The sequence below is a fragment of the Podarcis pityusensis genome (genome assembly GCF_964106645.2).
Source record: "Podarcis pityusensis genome assembly, chromosome: 12".
Lineage (NCBI taxonomy): Eukaryota > Metazoa > Chordata > Lepidosauria > Squamata > Lacertidae > Podarcis > Podarcis pityusensis.
This window is the reverse complement of record NC_138037.1, coordinates 47,328,522-47,346,567: the sequence shown is the minus strand read 5'-3', so window position 1 is coordinate 47,346,567 and position 18,046 is coordinate 47,328,522. Positions and strand designations below refer to the sequence as shown.

The 18,046-nt window shown below is 44.0% G+C and overlaps 1 protein-coding gene across 3 annotated transcripts in view; it reads left to right on the top strand.

Moving 5' to 3' along the window:
- ACAD11 (acyl-CoA dehydrogenase family member 11) overlaps positions 1-18,046 on the top strand; it is a 40,470-nt gene that overhangs the window by 8,280 nt on the left and 14,144 nt on the right. For all 3 annotated transcript variants that reach the window (XM_080974741.1, XM_080974740.1, XM_080974742.1), the window contains 11 exons: positions 309-434; positions 2,534-2,695; positions 3,837-4,001; positions 7,403-7,550; positions 8,941-9,062; positions 10,189-10,295; positions 10,473-10,599; positions 12,493-12,570; positions 13,814-13,952; positions 14,508-14,615; positions 17,103-17,201. In XM_080974741.1, coding sequence (XP_080830867.1) covers positions 309-434; positions 2,534-2,695; positions 3,837-4,001; positions 7,403-7,550; positions 8,941-9,062; positions 10,189-10,295; positions 10,473-10,599; positions 12,493-12,570; positions 13,814-13,952; positions 14,508-14,615; positions 17,103-17,201 — 1,381 coding nt within the window. The remainder of the gene's footprint in view (positions 1-308; positions 435-2,533; positions 2,696-3,836; positions 4,002-7,402; positions 7,551-8,940; positions 9,063-10,188; positions 10,296-10,472; positions 10,600-12,492; positions 12,571-13,813; positions 13,953-14,507; positions 14,616-17,102; positions 17,202-18,046) is intronic.

The window sequence follows — 18,046 nt, the reverse complement described above, 5'->3', positions numbered from 1 at the left end:
TTGAAGTAAGCTCCACTGAGCTCAGCTGAACTTGCACTCAGGAAATTTGGTACAGGGTTGTAAACTTAAAATTGCAGTCTTATGCATGTTTGCTGGGAGTCTGCTCCATTGAACTTAGCTGGGCTTACCAGTGAATAAACTTCTATGGGATTGTGCTATAAATCTTGCTGAAACGCGTAAGAATTGCCAAATTCTTAAGTTCTACTGATCTGAATAGGGCAAGTGCATCCATTTCTGTGGATCACAGCTTTTGTCACTTAAGCTCCTATCACTCACATTATTGTATATCCTACCATAATCCTGTTCAGGTCGACAGAGAATATCAGGTTCAGAAAGCCTTGTTTGCCGTTGGATTTCCAGTTCCTGAGCCTCTCTTATACTGTAGTGATGCTTCTGTGATTGGAACGGAGTTTTATGTGATGCAACATGTACAGGTTGGTGCTTTGATTGCAACAGCATTTATTGCACACACTTTTCCTGCTCCATGGGCAAATTTAGCCCAGAATGCTTTAAAACATAAGAATGTTCCCACTGAACCAGATCAAAGGCCTATGAAGTCTAACGTCTTGTTATTACAGTGACCGAGAAGCCCTCCAGCAGGGCATGAGCACAGTAGCCTCTACATAAAGCACTGGTCCCCTCCCACCCTTGTTCCTGAAATAAATCTTTATTCCTCCTCCTTGCTTCTGATGTAGGTCTTCACTTCACCAGTGTTGGTGCTGACCTTTAAAGCCCTAAACGGCCTCGGTCCAGTATACCTGAAAGAGCGTCTCCACCCCCATTGTTCTGCCCGGACACTGAGGTCCAGTGCCGAGGACCTTCTGGCGGTTCCCTCGCTGCGAGAAGCCAAGTTACAGGGAACCAGGCAGAGGGCCTTCTCGGTAGTGGCACCCGCCCTGTGGAACGCCCTCCCACCAGATGTCAAAGAGAAAAACAACTACCAGACTTTTAGAAGACATCTGAAGGCAGCCCTGTTTAGGGAAGCTTTTAATGTTTAATAGGTTATTGTATTTTAATATTGTGTTGGAAGCCGCCCAGAGTGGCTGGGGAAACCCAGCTAGATGGGCGGGGTATAAATAATAAATTTATTACTATTATTATTATTACCCCTTCTTCCCTTGGTTGGTGGGGGGTGCATTTTGTGGTTCACCTCAGGTGCCAAAAGGTCTTGGGCCGCCCCTGCCTGGGACTCCCCATCTGGATCAGGACCCTAGAATATGGGAAGAGGGGAACTCTAAGCCTTTGCCCCTTACTGCAGTTCTGATTCAGATCAGCTCTATGGTGCTTGCAATATGCATTGCAATAATGTTTCTTTTAAAATGGATGGGCTCTTTTCCTCCTCTCTTCAATGCATACAGTGGTGCCTCGCAAGACGAAATTAATCCGTTCCGCGAGTGTCTTCGTCTAGCGGTTTTTTCGTCTTGCGAAGCAACCCTATTAGCGGCTTAACGGATTAGCGCTATTAGCGGTTTAGCGGCTATTAAAGGCTTATCGGCTTATCGGATTAGCTGCTAAAAGGCTATTAAAGGCTTAGCGGCTTAGATAAAGGGGGGAAAAGCGGGGGGGGGGGGAAATCTCAAGACTCGCAAGACATTCTCGTCTTGCGAAGCAAGCCCATGGGGAAATTCGTCCTGCGAAGCAACTCAAAAACGGAAAACCCTTTCGTCTAGCGGGTTTTCCGTCTTGCGAGGCATTCGTCTTGCGGGGCACCACTGTATTTTATTTGTGGGGGGGTGGGGTGGCAATGAGGACCACAGCCAGGAGCAAAAGATTAAAGTCACAAACACCATCCCCTTCCAATTCGTGAAAATAAATTCTGCATTCAAGGACAGAACTATGAAGTTATGATCACGTGTTGTTTTCCCCTAAGTATGTTACTAATCCGATCTCTTGGTTTATCTTCATTGCTCAACTAAGGCGAAGCAGCATATCTGTGTCTCAGTGCTTCTGAAAACCAGTAAGACAAAGTCATCACTGACTTTGTAATTGATTCTGAGCCGATATATTAGGCTCTATCTGCGCTATAAATTTAAAACAGTATCGTACCATACCAACAGTCATGGGTTCCCTCAAAGATTCCTGGGAACTGTAATAATAATAATAATAATAATAATAATAATAATAATAATAATATATTTATTCCCCAGCCACTCTGGGTGGCTTCCAACCAAATATTAAAATACAGTAATGCACCGAACATTAAAAACTTCCCTAAACAAACTGCAGTTTGTTAAGGGTTCTGTGAGACCCCTCTTCCCCAAATTTCCCTGGGAAGAGTGATTTGCTGTTAACCCAACTGTAAGAATTGTAGCTCTGTGGGATGAGGGGAGGGATACAGGTCTCCTAACAACACCCAGTACGCTGAACAAACTACAGTTCCCAGGATTATTTAGGGGCAGCCATGGCTGTTTAAAGTGGCATGATATTTCTTTAAATGCACAGTTCAGATGGTCTGGTGCATCTTGTGTTTTAAAGCTGTAATCCTCCCTATTTGCTTCTCACCCACCTTGTATTTGGCTCCTGGTGTCTTTAGGGTCGCATCTTCCGAAACACTGCATTACCTGGCATAAGTCCAGTGGAAAGATCTGCTCTATACATAGCTGTAATAGAAACTCTGGCCAAACTACACTCATTCAATGTGAATTCACTGGGACTCCAAGGCTATGGCAGAGGACCAGGTTACTGTAAGAGGCAGGTAAATGATCTACAAAACCTTTCCAATGTTTCTGCCTCATTGTATGACTTTCTTCACCATTTCTTCTTCTCTTTGCCATTTACAGAGTGACTAACTTCCCTCCACACACACACTTATTTTATTTTATTATTTTTTGGTGTCAGGCAAAGGATACGTATTTCAACTCTTAAACAAGGAAGTTAGCTTTCTGCAAGTCTTGGGCAATATTTAAGTGGTTGGTGCCAGCAGCTAATTTACAGAAGCAGCAGCAGCAATGGCCAGAGATCAATGGTCATTTCCAGTTTGATTTAACTGCAGCTGCTGATCAAGCAAATAGGTTTTCTGCAGGTCTCTTACACTTGCAGTTCTGCTTACACAAACACACCCCAACAGTGTTCACTTTGCCCTTTCTTTGCTCCTCCTCCTCTTACTTCACTGCTGATGTTCCCATTATCAGTTTTCCACAACAGATCACACCTTTACAACACCTGTGCTTCTGACTCTCATTAAAAAAACCCCATTTGAATTGTGCTACTCATTTGCTGTGTGAGGAAGTGTTGCCTTTTGAAAGAAGGAAATAAGGCTATGAATTGTATGGATTAGGATAGTGGTTCCCAAACTTTACCCCCCCACGGAGCACTTGAAAATCGCTGAGCGTCTTAGCTGACCACTTAACGATTTTTCTTCCTGTTGCAGCAATTGTAATTCACTCCGCTTGATGCTGCATTATTTTAAAAGGTTTTTTGTTTTGATTTTTTGCTTCATTGGTTTCTTATAAATTGCATTTTATCCTATAACAAATACAATAAAATGCAATACGGGAAATGAAAGAAGCAATAAAAATTAACTAAAAATTGATTATGATGGATGTGCCCTCTTTTGTCTTCAATCACAAATCCATAGACACACTGCAGACTGCCTGAATGAAGTCCATGATCCACATTTTGGGAACTCCTGGAGTAGGATCCAAAAAAGTCTGCAATCTGCTTTTGAAAGCAATATTGTGATATAATCCAAAAGAGCCATGGGAAAGTCCTGTAGCACAAACCTTTCGTCTGAGCTTAAGCAATTTATTTTTTGATCACAACCATAACATTTTCCCTTCAGTTAGGCCTCCGTCTAACATATATTTCCCCCCATCCCTTACTGATTTTGTTTTCAGGTATCAACTTGGAGAAGGCAGTATCAAGCAGCAGCTCATGCAAACATCCCAGCTATGGATGAATTGGCTGAATGGTTAACCAGCAACCTGCCTGCTGGCGATACTGAAGAAAAGTTGGTCCATGGAGATTTTCGATTAGACAACATCATATTTCATCCAACAGAGGTATCGTGCATACGGCTTCAGTTAGGCTTGTAGCATTTCCAGGACTATGTGCATAGAGCCCTGAGATAAAAGTAGTCCCTCTTATTTCTGTGTGCTTCGTAAGATATTGCGTTTTCTGCCTCTGGGGAAGATGTCCAAATACTTTTGTGTGTCATCAGAAGCAAGTCACGGTTGACATTGCTCTATTGGTTAGGCGCAATTTGTTTAAATTTGTCACCAGTGGCCACTCTGAAAAAGGATTGGAAAGAAAGAAAGAAAGAAAGAAAGAAAGAAAGAAAAGGCTATGGAATGCTTTGCAAATGATACAAGAATAAAGGAGTCTGTTAGAAGGGGGGACATTTCCACTCAAAGACTGGATGGTGCTGAGGGTGACTCATGCAATTGGTTTCCAATTCTCTAAGAGTATGTCTGCATAATCCTTTTTGTCGTGCCTCAAATTTATTTATTCCATAGGTTTGAGTCAATTTGGTGCCATTACCCTCATGGATCACTCCTTCACCATATTACATAAAAAAAGGACTTGAAGGACAACCCCTCCCCATATAAACTGTCCCAGACTCTGTGTTCATAATCTGAGGCCCTTATTTGTGTGCCTTCTGCATCTGAGGTCTGGAGGGCCTTCTCTGTAGTGGCTCCCAGTTTGTGGAAAGCTCTCCCCGGGAAGTTTGCCTAGAGCCTAAAATATATGTAATGAAAACGTACCTCTTCAACTAGGCCTTGGGCAGATTAATATTCTACAGCCTTTTAAATGTGTCTGAGGGAAGAAGGGGGTATTATTTGGCTGTTTTGTTTTACTGATTTACTTGTTTTTATCGTGACAAGTAGACAATTACGAGAAAGGACATTGATAACAATGTTCCTCGCTGAAGGAGGCCTCTTACTGCTCAATTAGATATACAAATGTCTTTAGATTTAGAAAGGAACACTGAATTATATTTTATATTGCTAATAGAATAATAGACTTCAGAGACGTACATAGAGATGTTGTAATACTGAACAGAGCCAGTAGTCATAGGAATCGACCGCCGTGCCTGGGAAGCTTTCCTGACTTCTTCTGAGTGACATGTGCCAGAATGTCAGGGAAAAGGACAGTGTGAAATAAAATGCTTAAGAATGAGGGGAGAAATTTAAAATCTGGGCAGTTGAGCTGTAACCTCTAGGCGTATCTTCCTCGTGGTTTGAACCGAGCTGAGAAAACCAGTGGGGCATTAACCCTGTAAATAAATTCACATAGTTACATAACTACCCTGTGGGAGGGATCATTCTAAAAAGAGCCCTCTAAAACTCTCCTCCAGCCTCTCTGTGCTACCTCTTTTGTGAGTGAAAGTTGAGTCCTTTTTGCGCAAGCAACAAATGACGCAACACTTGTAGAATAAAGTCCAAATCTCCGCTTCGGTTTCATGACCATAACGACAGTCAGTTCAGGCTTTGCTCTGCAATCGTCCCCTTAAGTGCAAATTCTTTCCACAAAATACTAGCCCGGTAAAGTAGCAGCATGTTATACAGGGCACTGATACAAAGGTGGTGGTGGTTTTTTTTGCAATTCTTGCTTGTTTCAGTGGACCTAGCCCTTGCCTAGTGGGCTGTGCCTCTAGTTCTGAGAGGTTTTCCTCAACCTTCCATTGCAAAAGAGTAATATCCTTATTCAGTGTGATGCAATAATAATAATAATAATAATTTATTATTATTATTATTTATACCCCACTCATCTGGCTGGGTTTCCCCAGCCACTATGGGCGGCTTTCAACGGAATATTAAAATGCAATAGTCTATTAAACATTAAATTATTATTATTATTATTATTATTATTATTATTATTTATACCCCGCCCATCTGGCTGGGTTTCCCCAGCCACTATGGGCGGCTTTCAACAGAATATTAAAATGCAATAGTCTATTAAACATTAAATTATTATTATTATTATTATTATTATTATTTATACCCCGCCCATCTGGCTGGGTTTCCCCAGCCACTATGGGCGGCTTTCAACAGAATATTAAAATGCAATAGTCTATTAAACATTAAAAGCTTCCCTAAATAGGGCTGCCTTCAGATGTCTTCTAAAAGTCTGGTAGTTGTTTTTCTCTTTGACATCTGGTGGGAGGGCATTCCACAGGGCGGGTGCCACTACCGAGAAGGCCCTCTGCCTGGTTCCCTGTAACTTGGCTTCTTGCAGCAAGGGAACCTCCAGAAGGCCCTCGGCACTGGACCTCAGCATCCGGGCAGAATGATGGAGGTGGAGACGCTTCTTCAGGTATACTGGACCGAGGCAGTTTAGGGCTTTAAAGGTCAGCACCAACACTTTGAATTGTGCTCGGAAACGTACAGGGAGCCAATGTAGGACTTTCAAGACCGGTGTTATGTGGTCTCGGCGGCCGCTCCCAGTCACCAGTCTAGCTGCCGCATTCTGGATTAGTTGTAGTTTCCGGGTCACCTTCAAAGGTAGCCCCACATAGAGCGCATTGCAGTAGTCCATTCCAAAGCAATTATTGGACACATGTGGATGGGGGCTTGATACAATGCCAGAAAATAATGGGTGCAATCAGAACGAGCCCTGTGCTTGCATGCTTTGTGATTCTCTCCCCCCATCACTTCCAACTTAGTGGCAAACCCTCATTTGCTTTTGCCTTGATACTGGGCAAACGGTGGCATATGCAAACTGCAGTTTACAGGCAAACCAAGATTGCAAACCACAGTTTTAACTGCATAATAATTGCATGGTTTTGCCATTTTCTAAATCTCTTAACACTGAGACAAATATTGGGGTGGCTCCCGGCATCATGGAATCATAGTGAGAGACCCATAGAACCAGTCATTATTTTTTTAAAGTGACTCTTTAGAGATGGTAACACCAAGGTTGCAGGTTCGATCCTCCTATATTGCAGGGGGTTGGATTAGATGATCTTCAGGGCCCCTTCCAACTCTACAATTCTATGATTCTTTTAAAAAAATGACAAGGGTGGGGAGGGTCACAAAAAAACCACCTTGGGGGCAGGATGCAGCCAATGGAACATGATTAGTTGCTGTTGTTTTACATGATAGATATAAATGCTTGTATGTAAATTCTGCATCAGTATTTTGGAGTGGCTGCCTATGTAATAAAAACAAGCTTCTCAGAAGTTGAATGAATGGAAGCAGGGCACTGAAGATGGACTGGTGTTAATGGTCCCTTTATACTAGAGCCTTGTGTGTATGCTGGAGTCAGTGGTTGGGGACTGCTGACCTAATCCAGCCCTTGCAGAACGGGTGCCCTCCAGATGTTGTTGGACTACAACTCCCATCAGCCCCAGCCAGCTTTGCTGCAATCCAACACCTGGAGGGCACCAGGTTGATGAATGTTGATCTAAACCTTTTCACCATTGCCACTGGTCCCCCCCCCCCCTGTATTCCTCTCTTTCCAGGCCCGTGTTGTGGCAGTGCTGGACTGGGAACTTTCGACTATAGGGCACCCTCTGGCAGACTTTGCTTACACTGTTTCTCTCTGGTTTTGGCCCAGATCCCTCAAACATTTGCAAATGGCAAATTTCCAGTATATAAACAATATTGCAGGTATGCACCCATCTTTCTTTATATGTTCTATGCCTATGTATTGGGGGGTCACCAACCTTTGGGGACCAGTGAGCTGAATGAAGGTCCTCGCTAGAGCGATGAGAGCCACTGGCTACAAATTTTAGGGTTCCTTTATTATATCATTTCCTTCATGGAGAAGAGAAATGGATTTGGGATAAGGAATTTTTATAGTAGATACTGTCTTTCCACCGGGGTTCCTGCCCATTTCCATCTTGCAAATTAAGGGTTTGAAAGACTACCATCCTAGTGAAGAGGAACTGAGCTGGTTGTCTTTTGTCTGCTCCCTGCCTTCAAATTATCTCCTAACATTATCTTGATGGTCTCCATTCAAGGGGTGGATAGATTGTACTTGGCAACTAAATTTGCATGTGCTGATTTTTATGCAAGGAACTCAAGGTATGCCTAGATGCCTTTCAGGAGCCGAGGCTGTGATCAGACTGGTACCAGGGGCACAAAAATTCATGATGGGGTACCTCTTGTCATATTAGGTTATACCACTTACCTTGCATGTGCCACGATCTAGTAATAATCCACAGAATAAGTTCATATGGACACATACACCTTTTCACAACCAGACTTTTTTTGTATTAGAAACTCAATAGGGTAAAGGAAGTTCCTGCTGCCAGCTCCACGTGACTGGCAGGCAACAACACACAGCCTGAGCAAGTGGGATTATCTCCATTGCTCCTCTCTCTCCCCCCCACCAAAGTTTTTTTAAAAAAAGGTTTATCTGTGGGGTAAAGGAATTATCAGCTGCCATCTCCATGTGACTGGTAGGCAACAACAGCTCAGTGTATGCGTATGAGATGTGGGAGCATTCTCACATAAGCACTGCATTGGATACAACCTGTTAGTTATCTCAGTTGGTACAGCATGAGACTCTTAATCTCAGGGTTGTGTGTTTGAGCCCCATATTAGGCAGAAGATTCTTGTTTTGCAGGGGCTTGGTATAGATGACCCTTGTCGTTCATTCCAGCTCTATCTCTCTATGATTCTATGATCTGATAGCTATATTGCTGCATGAGAAAATAGATGCACTACTAGTACAGTGGACGCTCGGGTTGCGAACGTGATCCATGCGGGAAGCACTTTTGCAACCTGCAGTGTTTGCAACCAGCCGCATCTGTGCACGCGCGAGTTGCGATTCAGCACTTCTGCGCATGCGCCATAACCTGGAAGTAACCCGTCCTGGTACTTCTGGGTTCGGCACGGTGCAGAACCCGAAATCGCGCAACCCGAAGCGTCTGTAACCCAAGGTATGACTGTATATCTATTTACACCTCTGTTGCATACAATTAAGACAACAACAACTCTGTGTAACCGGCACACCAAAGCCAAGTTTTCACATTATTCCGTATCAATTTCCTAGGAATTCCTTCGGCTGAAGAAGTGATCGCAACGTACTGTCGCTGCAGAGGTATCAGCACTGCTGTGCCCAACCTGAATTTCTTCCTTGCTCTCTCGTATTTTAAAGTGGCTTCAATAATGCAGGTAATAGTTGTGGCTATAACCTGCCCATTTTAAACATATTTTAACTTTCAGGGAGAAATACTGCAAACCATACTCCTACATAATGTTCGTGAAGTTTTTTGAAGTTCAACAAGAAATTGAGCGTTACTTTGATATGCATATTTCCTAGAATGTGATCAGATATGTCTCAGGCATGTGTCAATTACACAATTCAAATGCCCCTTAACATTCACATGAACACAAAATTTAATAACTGGGTGGCAGCGGGGAACCAGTCACCTTAAACACTGGCAGATCCAGCTGTGAGATTTTGCGGGGCTAGTTGAGATTATTACTACTACCATACTTCATATTTAGGGACGCGGGTGGCGCTGTGGGTTAAACTACAGAGCCTAGGACTTGCTGATCAGAAGGTTGGCGGTTTGAATCCCTGCGACGGGGTGAGCTCCCGTTGCTCAGTCCCTGCTCCTGCCGATCTAGCAGTTCGAAAGCACGTCAAAGTGCAAGTAGATAAATAGGTACCACTCCGGCGGGAAGGTAAACGGCGTTTCCGTGCGCTGCTCTGGTTCGCCAGAAGCGGCTTAGTCATGCTGGCCACATGACCCAGAAGCTGTATGCCGGCTCCCTCGGCCAATAAAGCGAGATGAGCGCCGCAACCCCAGAGTCGGCCACGACTGGACCTAATGTTCAGCGGTCCCTTTACCTTTACCTTACTTCATATTTAGTTTTCCATTGCCTACAGGAGCTGGATTTTAGCCACCCTGCAGTGGGTTTGTGTCAGTGTCCTCAACACCCCAACATTTTAAAAAAATAAACAGCTCTGGGACATCAACAACATTGTCTTACACTGAACGTAACGAGAGAGAGAGAGACATTGCAGTTCTTTGGTAATTCAAGAAAACCTTTAGTAAAAAGTATTTCAAAATAAAATAACAAAGGTCATTATATATTACTTTAGCTAGTAACAAACAACAGCTCTCCAAATTTTATATTTTATCAGTTGTTTCAGAGGCAGAATTGTTTGGCTGTTCAGCACTAAGTGTTGTGCCATTTCACAATTTCTACATGACATATTGTTTTAGCAAGTGGGGTTCTTGAATGAAATAAAAAGCCAAATCACATATACCTTTGTTTATATGTTCCTTAGGGCATCTACGCCAGATACCTTCAGGGAAATTCCGTTGCGGAAAACAGCCACAAGTTTGGCAGTATGGTGAAACCTTTGGCAGAAACTGGATTACTGGTATCAAAAAAGTAAGAATGGTTTATTCAGAATATTTTTTAAAAAATGGCAACGAGTTCACTCCAAAGCAGTTGAGGTCGTAGTGTGGGGTATTGCATGAGGAGTCGGGGAGATGAATTTGTTTCTGCTTTAAGGCTATGTAGCTGAAGAAAAATGCCATTACTGTCCCATCTGGGTTTTTCTTCTAGAACATCTTTTGCCACTGAGAGTCAGCCCCGTAGCACAGGAGAATTATTCCACCAGTCTAAAGAGGGCAAAGAAGTGCTTGAAACGGTGAAGGATTTCATGAAGAAATATGTTTTTCCGGCTGAAATGGTGAGACATATGATGTAGCATATTCAGAACACTGGTACTAATCAGGCACAGATTGAGAGCCTAATCATTGATTAGGAACAGAAATGTGCTGAATTTTGCCCCGGTTTATTAAGGTGCAGACTGGTGAAGTATTGGCAAGAAAACTGAGCCAAGCCACTTGTTTCTCTAGTATATGACTCAGCAGTACTGATTTGCGGTTGTCAAAGTAAGACACAGATTTAGTTGCTATTGGCGGCTCTAGCAGAGATGGGGAATCTGCTGCTCTCCATCTGTCATTAGTCTTCAGCTTCCATCAAACAACATGGCTATGAGCAGTGATGATGAGAGTTCAAGTCAAGTACAGCTTTGGCTTCCCTGCTATCAGGTCTAGTTCCTCCCTCAGTGCCAGAAGGCAGAGGTGATCCCATGCAAAGGTTATTAGGACTCCTGTATCATTCATAGTTTTACACAGAGGCATAGGTGCCAGATCCTGGGGGCCGAGGCACTTTCACACACCCCCAAATGTTTTTTTATTAGTTGGTGGGCCCCATCAATTTTCAGAAGGCATTTGACTCTGCCCCATGGTACATCACGATGCCATGCTCGCAACATCGGGATGTTGTGCGACATCGGGTCTCAATCATCTTGAGAAGTTGGTGCCTCTACAGAGAGGGGATTTTAGCTGGTGCAATCATCGCTGGCCGCCAGGACCAGCTGCAAGTCTGAGTTGCCTCATAACAAAATGTGGCCTGGTAACTCACCTCCTGGGCTGGTGTCCTCACCCCAGGGGCATGCAGTAGCAACAGCATCTGTTTTCTAAATTGGGCAGCTAGGAAGTGCCTGCCATTTTAAGCCCACCAAAAAAAAAATTTGACCCGTGGCATTGTGGGAAATTTTAATGGTGGATAGCTTTCAGACCCAGCCATCTAGTGCAGGGGCCCCAGGACAGGCATAGTGGTGGGCCTTTCTAAGGTCCAATGGTACAGTTAGGTAAATTATACTCTAGACATACAAGTACTCGGGTTAAGTACTTAATTTGTTCCAGAGGTCTTTTCTTAACCTGAAACTGTTCTTAATCTGAAGCACCATTTTAGCTAATGGGGCCTCCTGCTGCCGCTGTGCCGCCGGAGCACAATTTCTGTTCTCATCCTGAAGCAAAGCTCTTAACCTGAAGCACTATTTCTGGGTTAGCAGAGTCTGTAACCTGAAGTGTATATAACCTGAGGTACCACTTTACAGGTACCACTTTACAGGCTTTACAGGAGTCCTTTTATTTTACAGTGGTACCTCGGGTTACAAACGCTTCGGGTTACAAACACTTCGGGTTACAAACTCCGCTAACCCAGAAGTATTACCTCGGGTTGAGAACTTTGCCCCAGGATGAGAACGGAAATTGTGCGCCGGTGGCACAGCAGCAGCGGGAGGCCCCATTGGCGAAAGCGTGCCTCAGGTTAAGAACAGTTTCGGGTTAAGAACGGACCTCTGGAATGAATTAAGTTCGTAACCTGAGGTACCACTGTATTATTTTATTATTTATATGATGCCCATCTGACTGGGCTGTCCCAGCCACTCTGGGTGGCTCACAAACCAATATTAAAAGCACAATAAAACGTCAAACATTAAAAAATTCCCTGTTGTACTGGGTTACCTTCAGATGTTTTCTGAAAGTCATATAGTCATTTAGATGTGTGAGGGAAATATTGATTCGCTATTCATCCAGTCTGTTGGACTTCAGGTGCTCACATTCACAATTCTGTGCCTTTATGACTCTTTCCTCCAATTACTCACAAATCTCTTACCATATGAAAAGCAGAGTAAGTAGCAATCTAGTGAAATGTACTGAGGGGGGGAAATGCACTGATGTGGCTTTATTGGCTGTTGTGTGTTCTCTATTGATGTATTTTATTTTCCTAGGAAATGGTGGAGTATTACGCCAGAAATAAAAATTCGCCAGATGTATGGAAAAAGCCTGCCGTGATTGAGAGACTGAAGGTGCTTGTATTTTTTCACTTTGTGGTGTTAATAATGGAAGGAATTACCTGATACAGTCCTGTAGCTGTGCAAATGTCACTTGAAGAATAGCTTATCTGATGTTTGGGGATCTTATTCCAATTAAAATGGCAGGTAAAGTTTTGAAGAGAAAGAATAGTTTATCACCCTGATCCACAGGCCTGATAAAACGGCGACACTTTTGCTTTAAAGCACTTTAGGTCAATTGATTTCAACTGCAGGCAAGCCTAGGCCAAATTTCTTCTGCAGTTTCACAGGCTTACACTCTGGGCCGTTAATCATAGATGTTTTGCTGAATAACACTGTGGAAAGACAAAAATCTCTGCAATGTGTAGTTTTTAATCTTCAGTTTCTATAACCAAGGAGGAAAAAATAATAATTTCACACTAAGACACCTTGTCAGGAGTAAGATGCTCTGACTCATTTGGATTTCCTTAATGGAATTAGGTTGGTTGGAACCAGAGTTTAAGAACTGGTGTGTATATGAGAGACAGAGAGAGGGAGGGAGAGAGAGAGGGAAGGAGGGAGGGAGGGAGGGAGAAGGAAGGAAGGAAAGAAAGAAAGAGAAAGAAAGAAAGAAAGAAAGAAAGAAAGAAAGACCGTATTTTTCGCCCTATAGGGTGTACCGGCCCATAGGGCGCACCTAGTTTTTTTGGGGGGGGGGGAAAGATTTTTTTTTATTTCCCCCCCAGGCCGAGCTTCCCCCGACCCCAGCCCCCAGAACAGGCTGCTATCCGCAAGCCTGGGGAGCCCGCAGGAACTCCCGCTTCCTGAAGCCTGGAGAGCGAGAGGGGTCGGTGCGCACCGACCCCTCTTGCTCTCCAGGCTTCAGCGAAAGCCTGCATTCTCTCCATAGGACGCACACACATTTCCCCTTCATTTTTGGAGGGGAAAGAGTGCGTCCTATAGGGTGAAAAATACGGTGTGTATATATATAGAGAGAGAGAGAGAGAGAGAGAGAGAGAGAGAGGGAATAAGTGAAGCTGTTTATGGCAATAATTTGGCTTGGTGTTTTCTGAGTGCTGTGATTTCAATCAGATTGGCATTTATTTTATCGGGATTATATTAAAATACGTATATTTTCCCGAATGCTGTAAGCATCCCAGCTCTTAAATTATTTATTTTATTATATTTAAATATTATATATCTCCCTTCTAGCTAAAGTATTAGAATGGTCGTTCAGTGCCACCATGACTTGGCTGATCCCTCTTACTTCTCTCATCAGGAAAGGGCCAAGGCAGAGGGTCTCTGGAACCTTTTCCTGCCAGGGGTTAGTGGTCTTGGCCAGCTGGACTATGCCTTAATCGCAGAAGAGACCGGGAAGTGCTTCTTCGCGCCCAACGTGTTCAACTGCCATGCCCCAGGTCAGTGAATTGTTATGAGACTCATATCAGGGATCGTAGAATCACAGAGCTGTAGAGTTGGAAGGGACCTCAAGGGTTATCTAGTCCAACCCGCTACAGTGCCAAACGTGGGAATCGAACCCATTACCCTGAGATTAAGAGTCTCATGCCCTAACCAACTGGGCTAATCTAGTATCTGACAGGGAACCTTTCTCAGCTCAAGTGCCACGCTTTCTCCTGAGGGACCGCATGCCAGAGACAGATGTGCATTAGACCTTTGACTGGTTCCTACAGACACCATTTGCACACCCCTCATCCTACATCTAGGAAGGTAGAAGCATTTTCAGAGTTGAATGGCACATTCCAGCCAGGCAAAAACACTCAAGGAGGGCGCAAAGCAGGGCTGGTGACAGATGTGACCTTGGGAGTTGTCCTGGGGGCTGGATAATGAGTCCTGAGGTGTTGCATCTGGTTCCTGGGCCTGAGGTTTCCCATCCTTGCCTCTATGCAGTGATCACTGTGTGTCTGATGGAGCGGGAATTGCAACAGCGTCTTTTCTGTTTGTCTCCCCCCCAGACACAGGAAACATGGAGGTCCTGCACATGTATGGGACCCAAGAACAAAAGAAACAATGGCTGGAGCCTCTCCTAGAAGGGAAAATAAGTTCTTGCTTCTGCATGACAGGTAATAGTTTTTTCTTCTCCTCCTAAAACTAAGGATTGTGATACGGTGCTACAAAAATCCTCCAATAGGGACTGCATGGTGACTTCTTACATTTGTGTTACATACAGAGAAATATAATGGTTTTAGTATTGATGGTCCACAACAGTTCCTCTGCAGTATTTTTCCAGGAATATCTTTTCTTTATCATTTATATCTGCTCCAATTATTATTTCTGTATGTTTGTCTTATTTTTATACTGTTTTTTAATAATTGGAGATGTATATATGTTTTGTTATACAGTGGTACCTCTGGTTACGTACTTAATTCGTTCCGGAGGTCCATTCTTAACCTGAAACTGTTCTTAACCTGAAGCACTACTTTAGCTAATGGGGCCTCCCACTGCTGCCGTGCTGCACAATTTCTGTTTTCATCCTGAAGCAAAATTCTTAACCCGAGGTACTAATTCTGGGTTAGCGGAGTCTGTAACCTGAAGCGTATGTAACCTGAAGTGTCTGTAACCCGAGGTACCACTGTATAAGTGTGAAATTCAATAACCTGTAAGAAACATTGCAGTAATAAAACAAATATAGCTTGAACCAGATTTAAAATATTCCCTGTCCTTCTCATCACCGTTCATCTTTCTACATCACATAGAATTGCATGTTGATAAGAATTCTCAACTAATAAATATATGTCTACATATATATTTGAGCTCTTTGACATTCTCCTTAGATTAACTTAGAAACAATCTGAGACAGTGGTGGCAAACCTATGGCACGTATGCCAGAGTGGGCCCTCAGAGCCCTCTCTGTGGGCACACGCGCCATCGGTCAATCTGCGCCATTGCTGGGGGTTGGGGGTTGGCAAAGTGGGCAGCTGCCCCCCAACCACTGGGGGCAGGAAACTCTCACTAGAGTTCCTTGGCCCCCCATGCCACTGCGAGCCAGAAACGGGTTATGTTTTGCTTGTGTGAGCCAGAGATTGTCTGTGGCGACTGGGCGGGAGATTATTGCCTGTTGTCGATTGGCTTCCTCTGTATTTCTTGGCAGCTGCCTCCCCCCAAAAAGCTCAGCAAACCTGGACATTCCCCCCAATGAAAGCTCAACAACAGTGTGCAACCCCCCCCCCAAAGAAGCTGAACAACTCAGGGTACTTTGTGTTGGCACTTTGCGAGAAATAAGTGGGTTTTGGGTTGCAGTTTGAGCACTCAGTCTCTAAAAGATTCGCCACCATTGCTCTAAGATCTTCAGCAAAATAAATAGTAAGGCCTCTTCCCAAACCAATCAAGAAGGACAAGGAAAAATGCCAACCAGGCTGTGTGGTCCCCAGAAGTGCTTTAAAACAACTGTTGTTGTTTAGTCGTTTAGTCGTGCCCGACTCTTCATGACCCCATGGACCAGAGCACGCCAGGCACTCCTGTCTTCCACTGCCTCCCACAGTTTGGTCAAACTCATGCTGGTAGCTTCGAGAACACTGTCCAACCATCTCGTCCTCCGTCGTCCCCTTCTCCTTGTGCCCTCCATCTTTCTCAACATCAGGGTCTTTTCCAGGGAGTCTTCTCTTCTCATGAGATGGCCAAAGTATTGGAGCCTCAGCTTCACGATCTGTCCTTCCAGTGAGCACTCAGGGCTGATTTCCTTCAGAATGGATAGGTTTGATCTTCTTGCAGTCCATGGGACTCTCAAGAGTCTCCTCCAGCACCATAATTCAAAATTAAAACAACTAGGGGAACATTAAAGGTAAAGGGACCCCTGACCATTAGGTCCAGTCGTGGCCGACTCTGGGGTTGCAGCGCTCATCTCGCTTTATTGACCGAGGGAGCCAGCGTACAGCTTCCGAGTCATGTGGCCAGCATGACTAAGCTGCTTCTGGAGAACCAGAGCAGCGCATGCAAACGCCGTTTACCTTCCCACCGGAGTGTTACCTATTTATCTACTTGCACTTTGACGTGCTTTCAGACTGCTAGGTAGGCTGGAGCAGGGACCGAGCAACGGGAGCTCACCCCGTTGCGGGGATTCGAACCACCGACCTTCTGATCGGCAAGCCCTAGGCTCTGTGTTTTAACCCACAGCGCCACCCATGTCCCATAGCGGAACATTAAGCAACATAATAAAAAGGTAAAGGGACCCCTGACAATTAAGTCCAGTCGCGAACGACTCTGGGGTTGCGCCGCTCATCTCGCTTTACAGGCTGAGGGAGCTGGCGTTTGTCCGCTTCTGCAAACAGTTTTTTACGGGTCATGTGGCCAGCATGCTCAAGCTGCTTCTGGCGAAACCAGAGCAGCGCACAGAAATGCCGTTTACCTTCCTGCCGGAGCAACATAATAGAACCACATAAATAGACACATCATCTGCTGAGGGTGGTGGGGACAGACAGACTGCCTTTTCTCCTTGCAGACCACTGATGCTGCTTCTATCACCTCTGCTTGGTGATAAAATGGGCTAAGTTAAATTCTGTTTTCAATTACTCCAGCTGCAGTAAGCCATGATTGGTATTTTGTTTGAACAGAACCTGGCGTCGCTTCGAGTGATGCCACCAATATGGAATGCAGCCTCGAGAGAGATGGGGACAGCTATGTGATCAACGGCCAAAAGTGGTGGAGCAGCGGTGAGTAAAACAAAGTTTTCCTGGAATGATGAGGTCAATTCTATCTCAGAATTCTGTCCTCCCTCCCATGTTTCCGTATTGACTGCATGAGGACTAAGAAAGATGACTTTGATTTTTTTCCTAGCCTCATGCTTGAACAAGCCTTTGCATTTGCATGCTAGATATTCCATTATATTTTATCAATGGATTAAGTCACATGGGACTCCAGCATTAAGGTTTGCTCCTGCACATAGGTGAACTGAATCCTAGGGACCTATTCAAACTGAGTGTTGTATAAATAGTGGAGAAGACACATTAATTGTGCTGAGTCTCAACCCTGTGCTGGTACATGTAAACCAGTGTTTCTCAAACTGGTTTTGGACTACAATTCCTATCATCCCTGATCGCTCGTCCTGCTAACTAGGGATGATGGGAGTTGTAGTCCAACAACAGCTGAAGTCTGGGAACCCCTGATGTAAACCAATGACTCCTTTGGAATATATTTTACACACAAGTTGTTTAACAGTGTGTGAAGCTACAGACGTATCAATCTTTTGAATCAGAATAGTATGTGATGCTAATTAGCTGATATCTCAAAACTTCTGCAAGGCAATAAGGGACCCTCCTGAATTTTGACTTTGAAAGATTCCCCTATAAAAACAATAAACCTATAGTAGTTCAGGGATTGTTTTATACACATGGTTCCTTTCTCTTCCGTTGAAGCTCTTTTATTGTATACAAAAATGAAGCATAATATATATTAACATAATACAATAGGAATAACAAAACATAAGATTGTGTTGTGGGTGACTTAATGGAAATGCTGTAGGTGTCATTACGTGACAGTTCTAATTGTATTAGGAAAT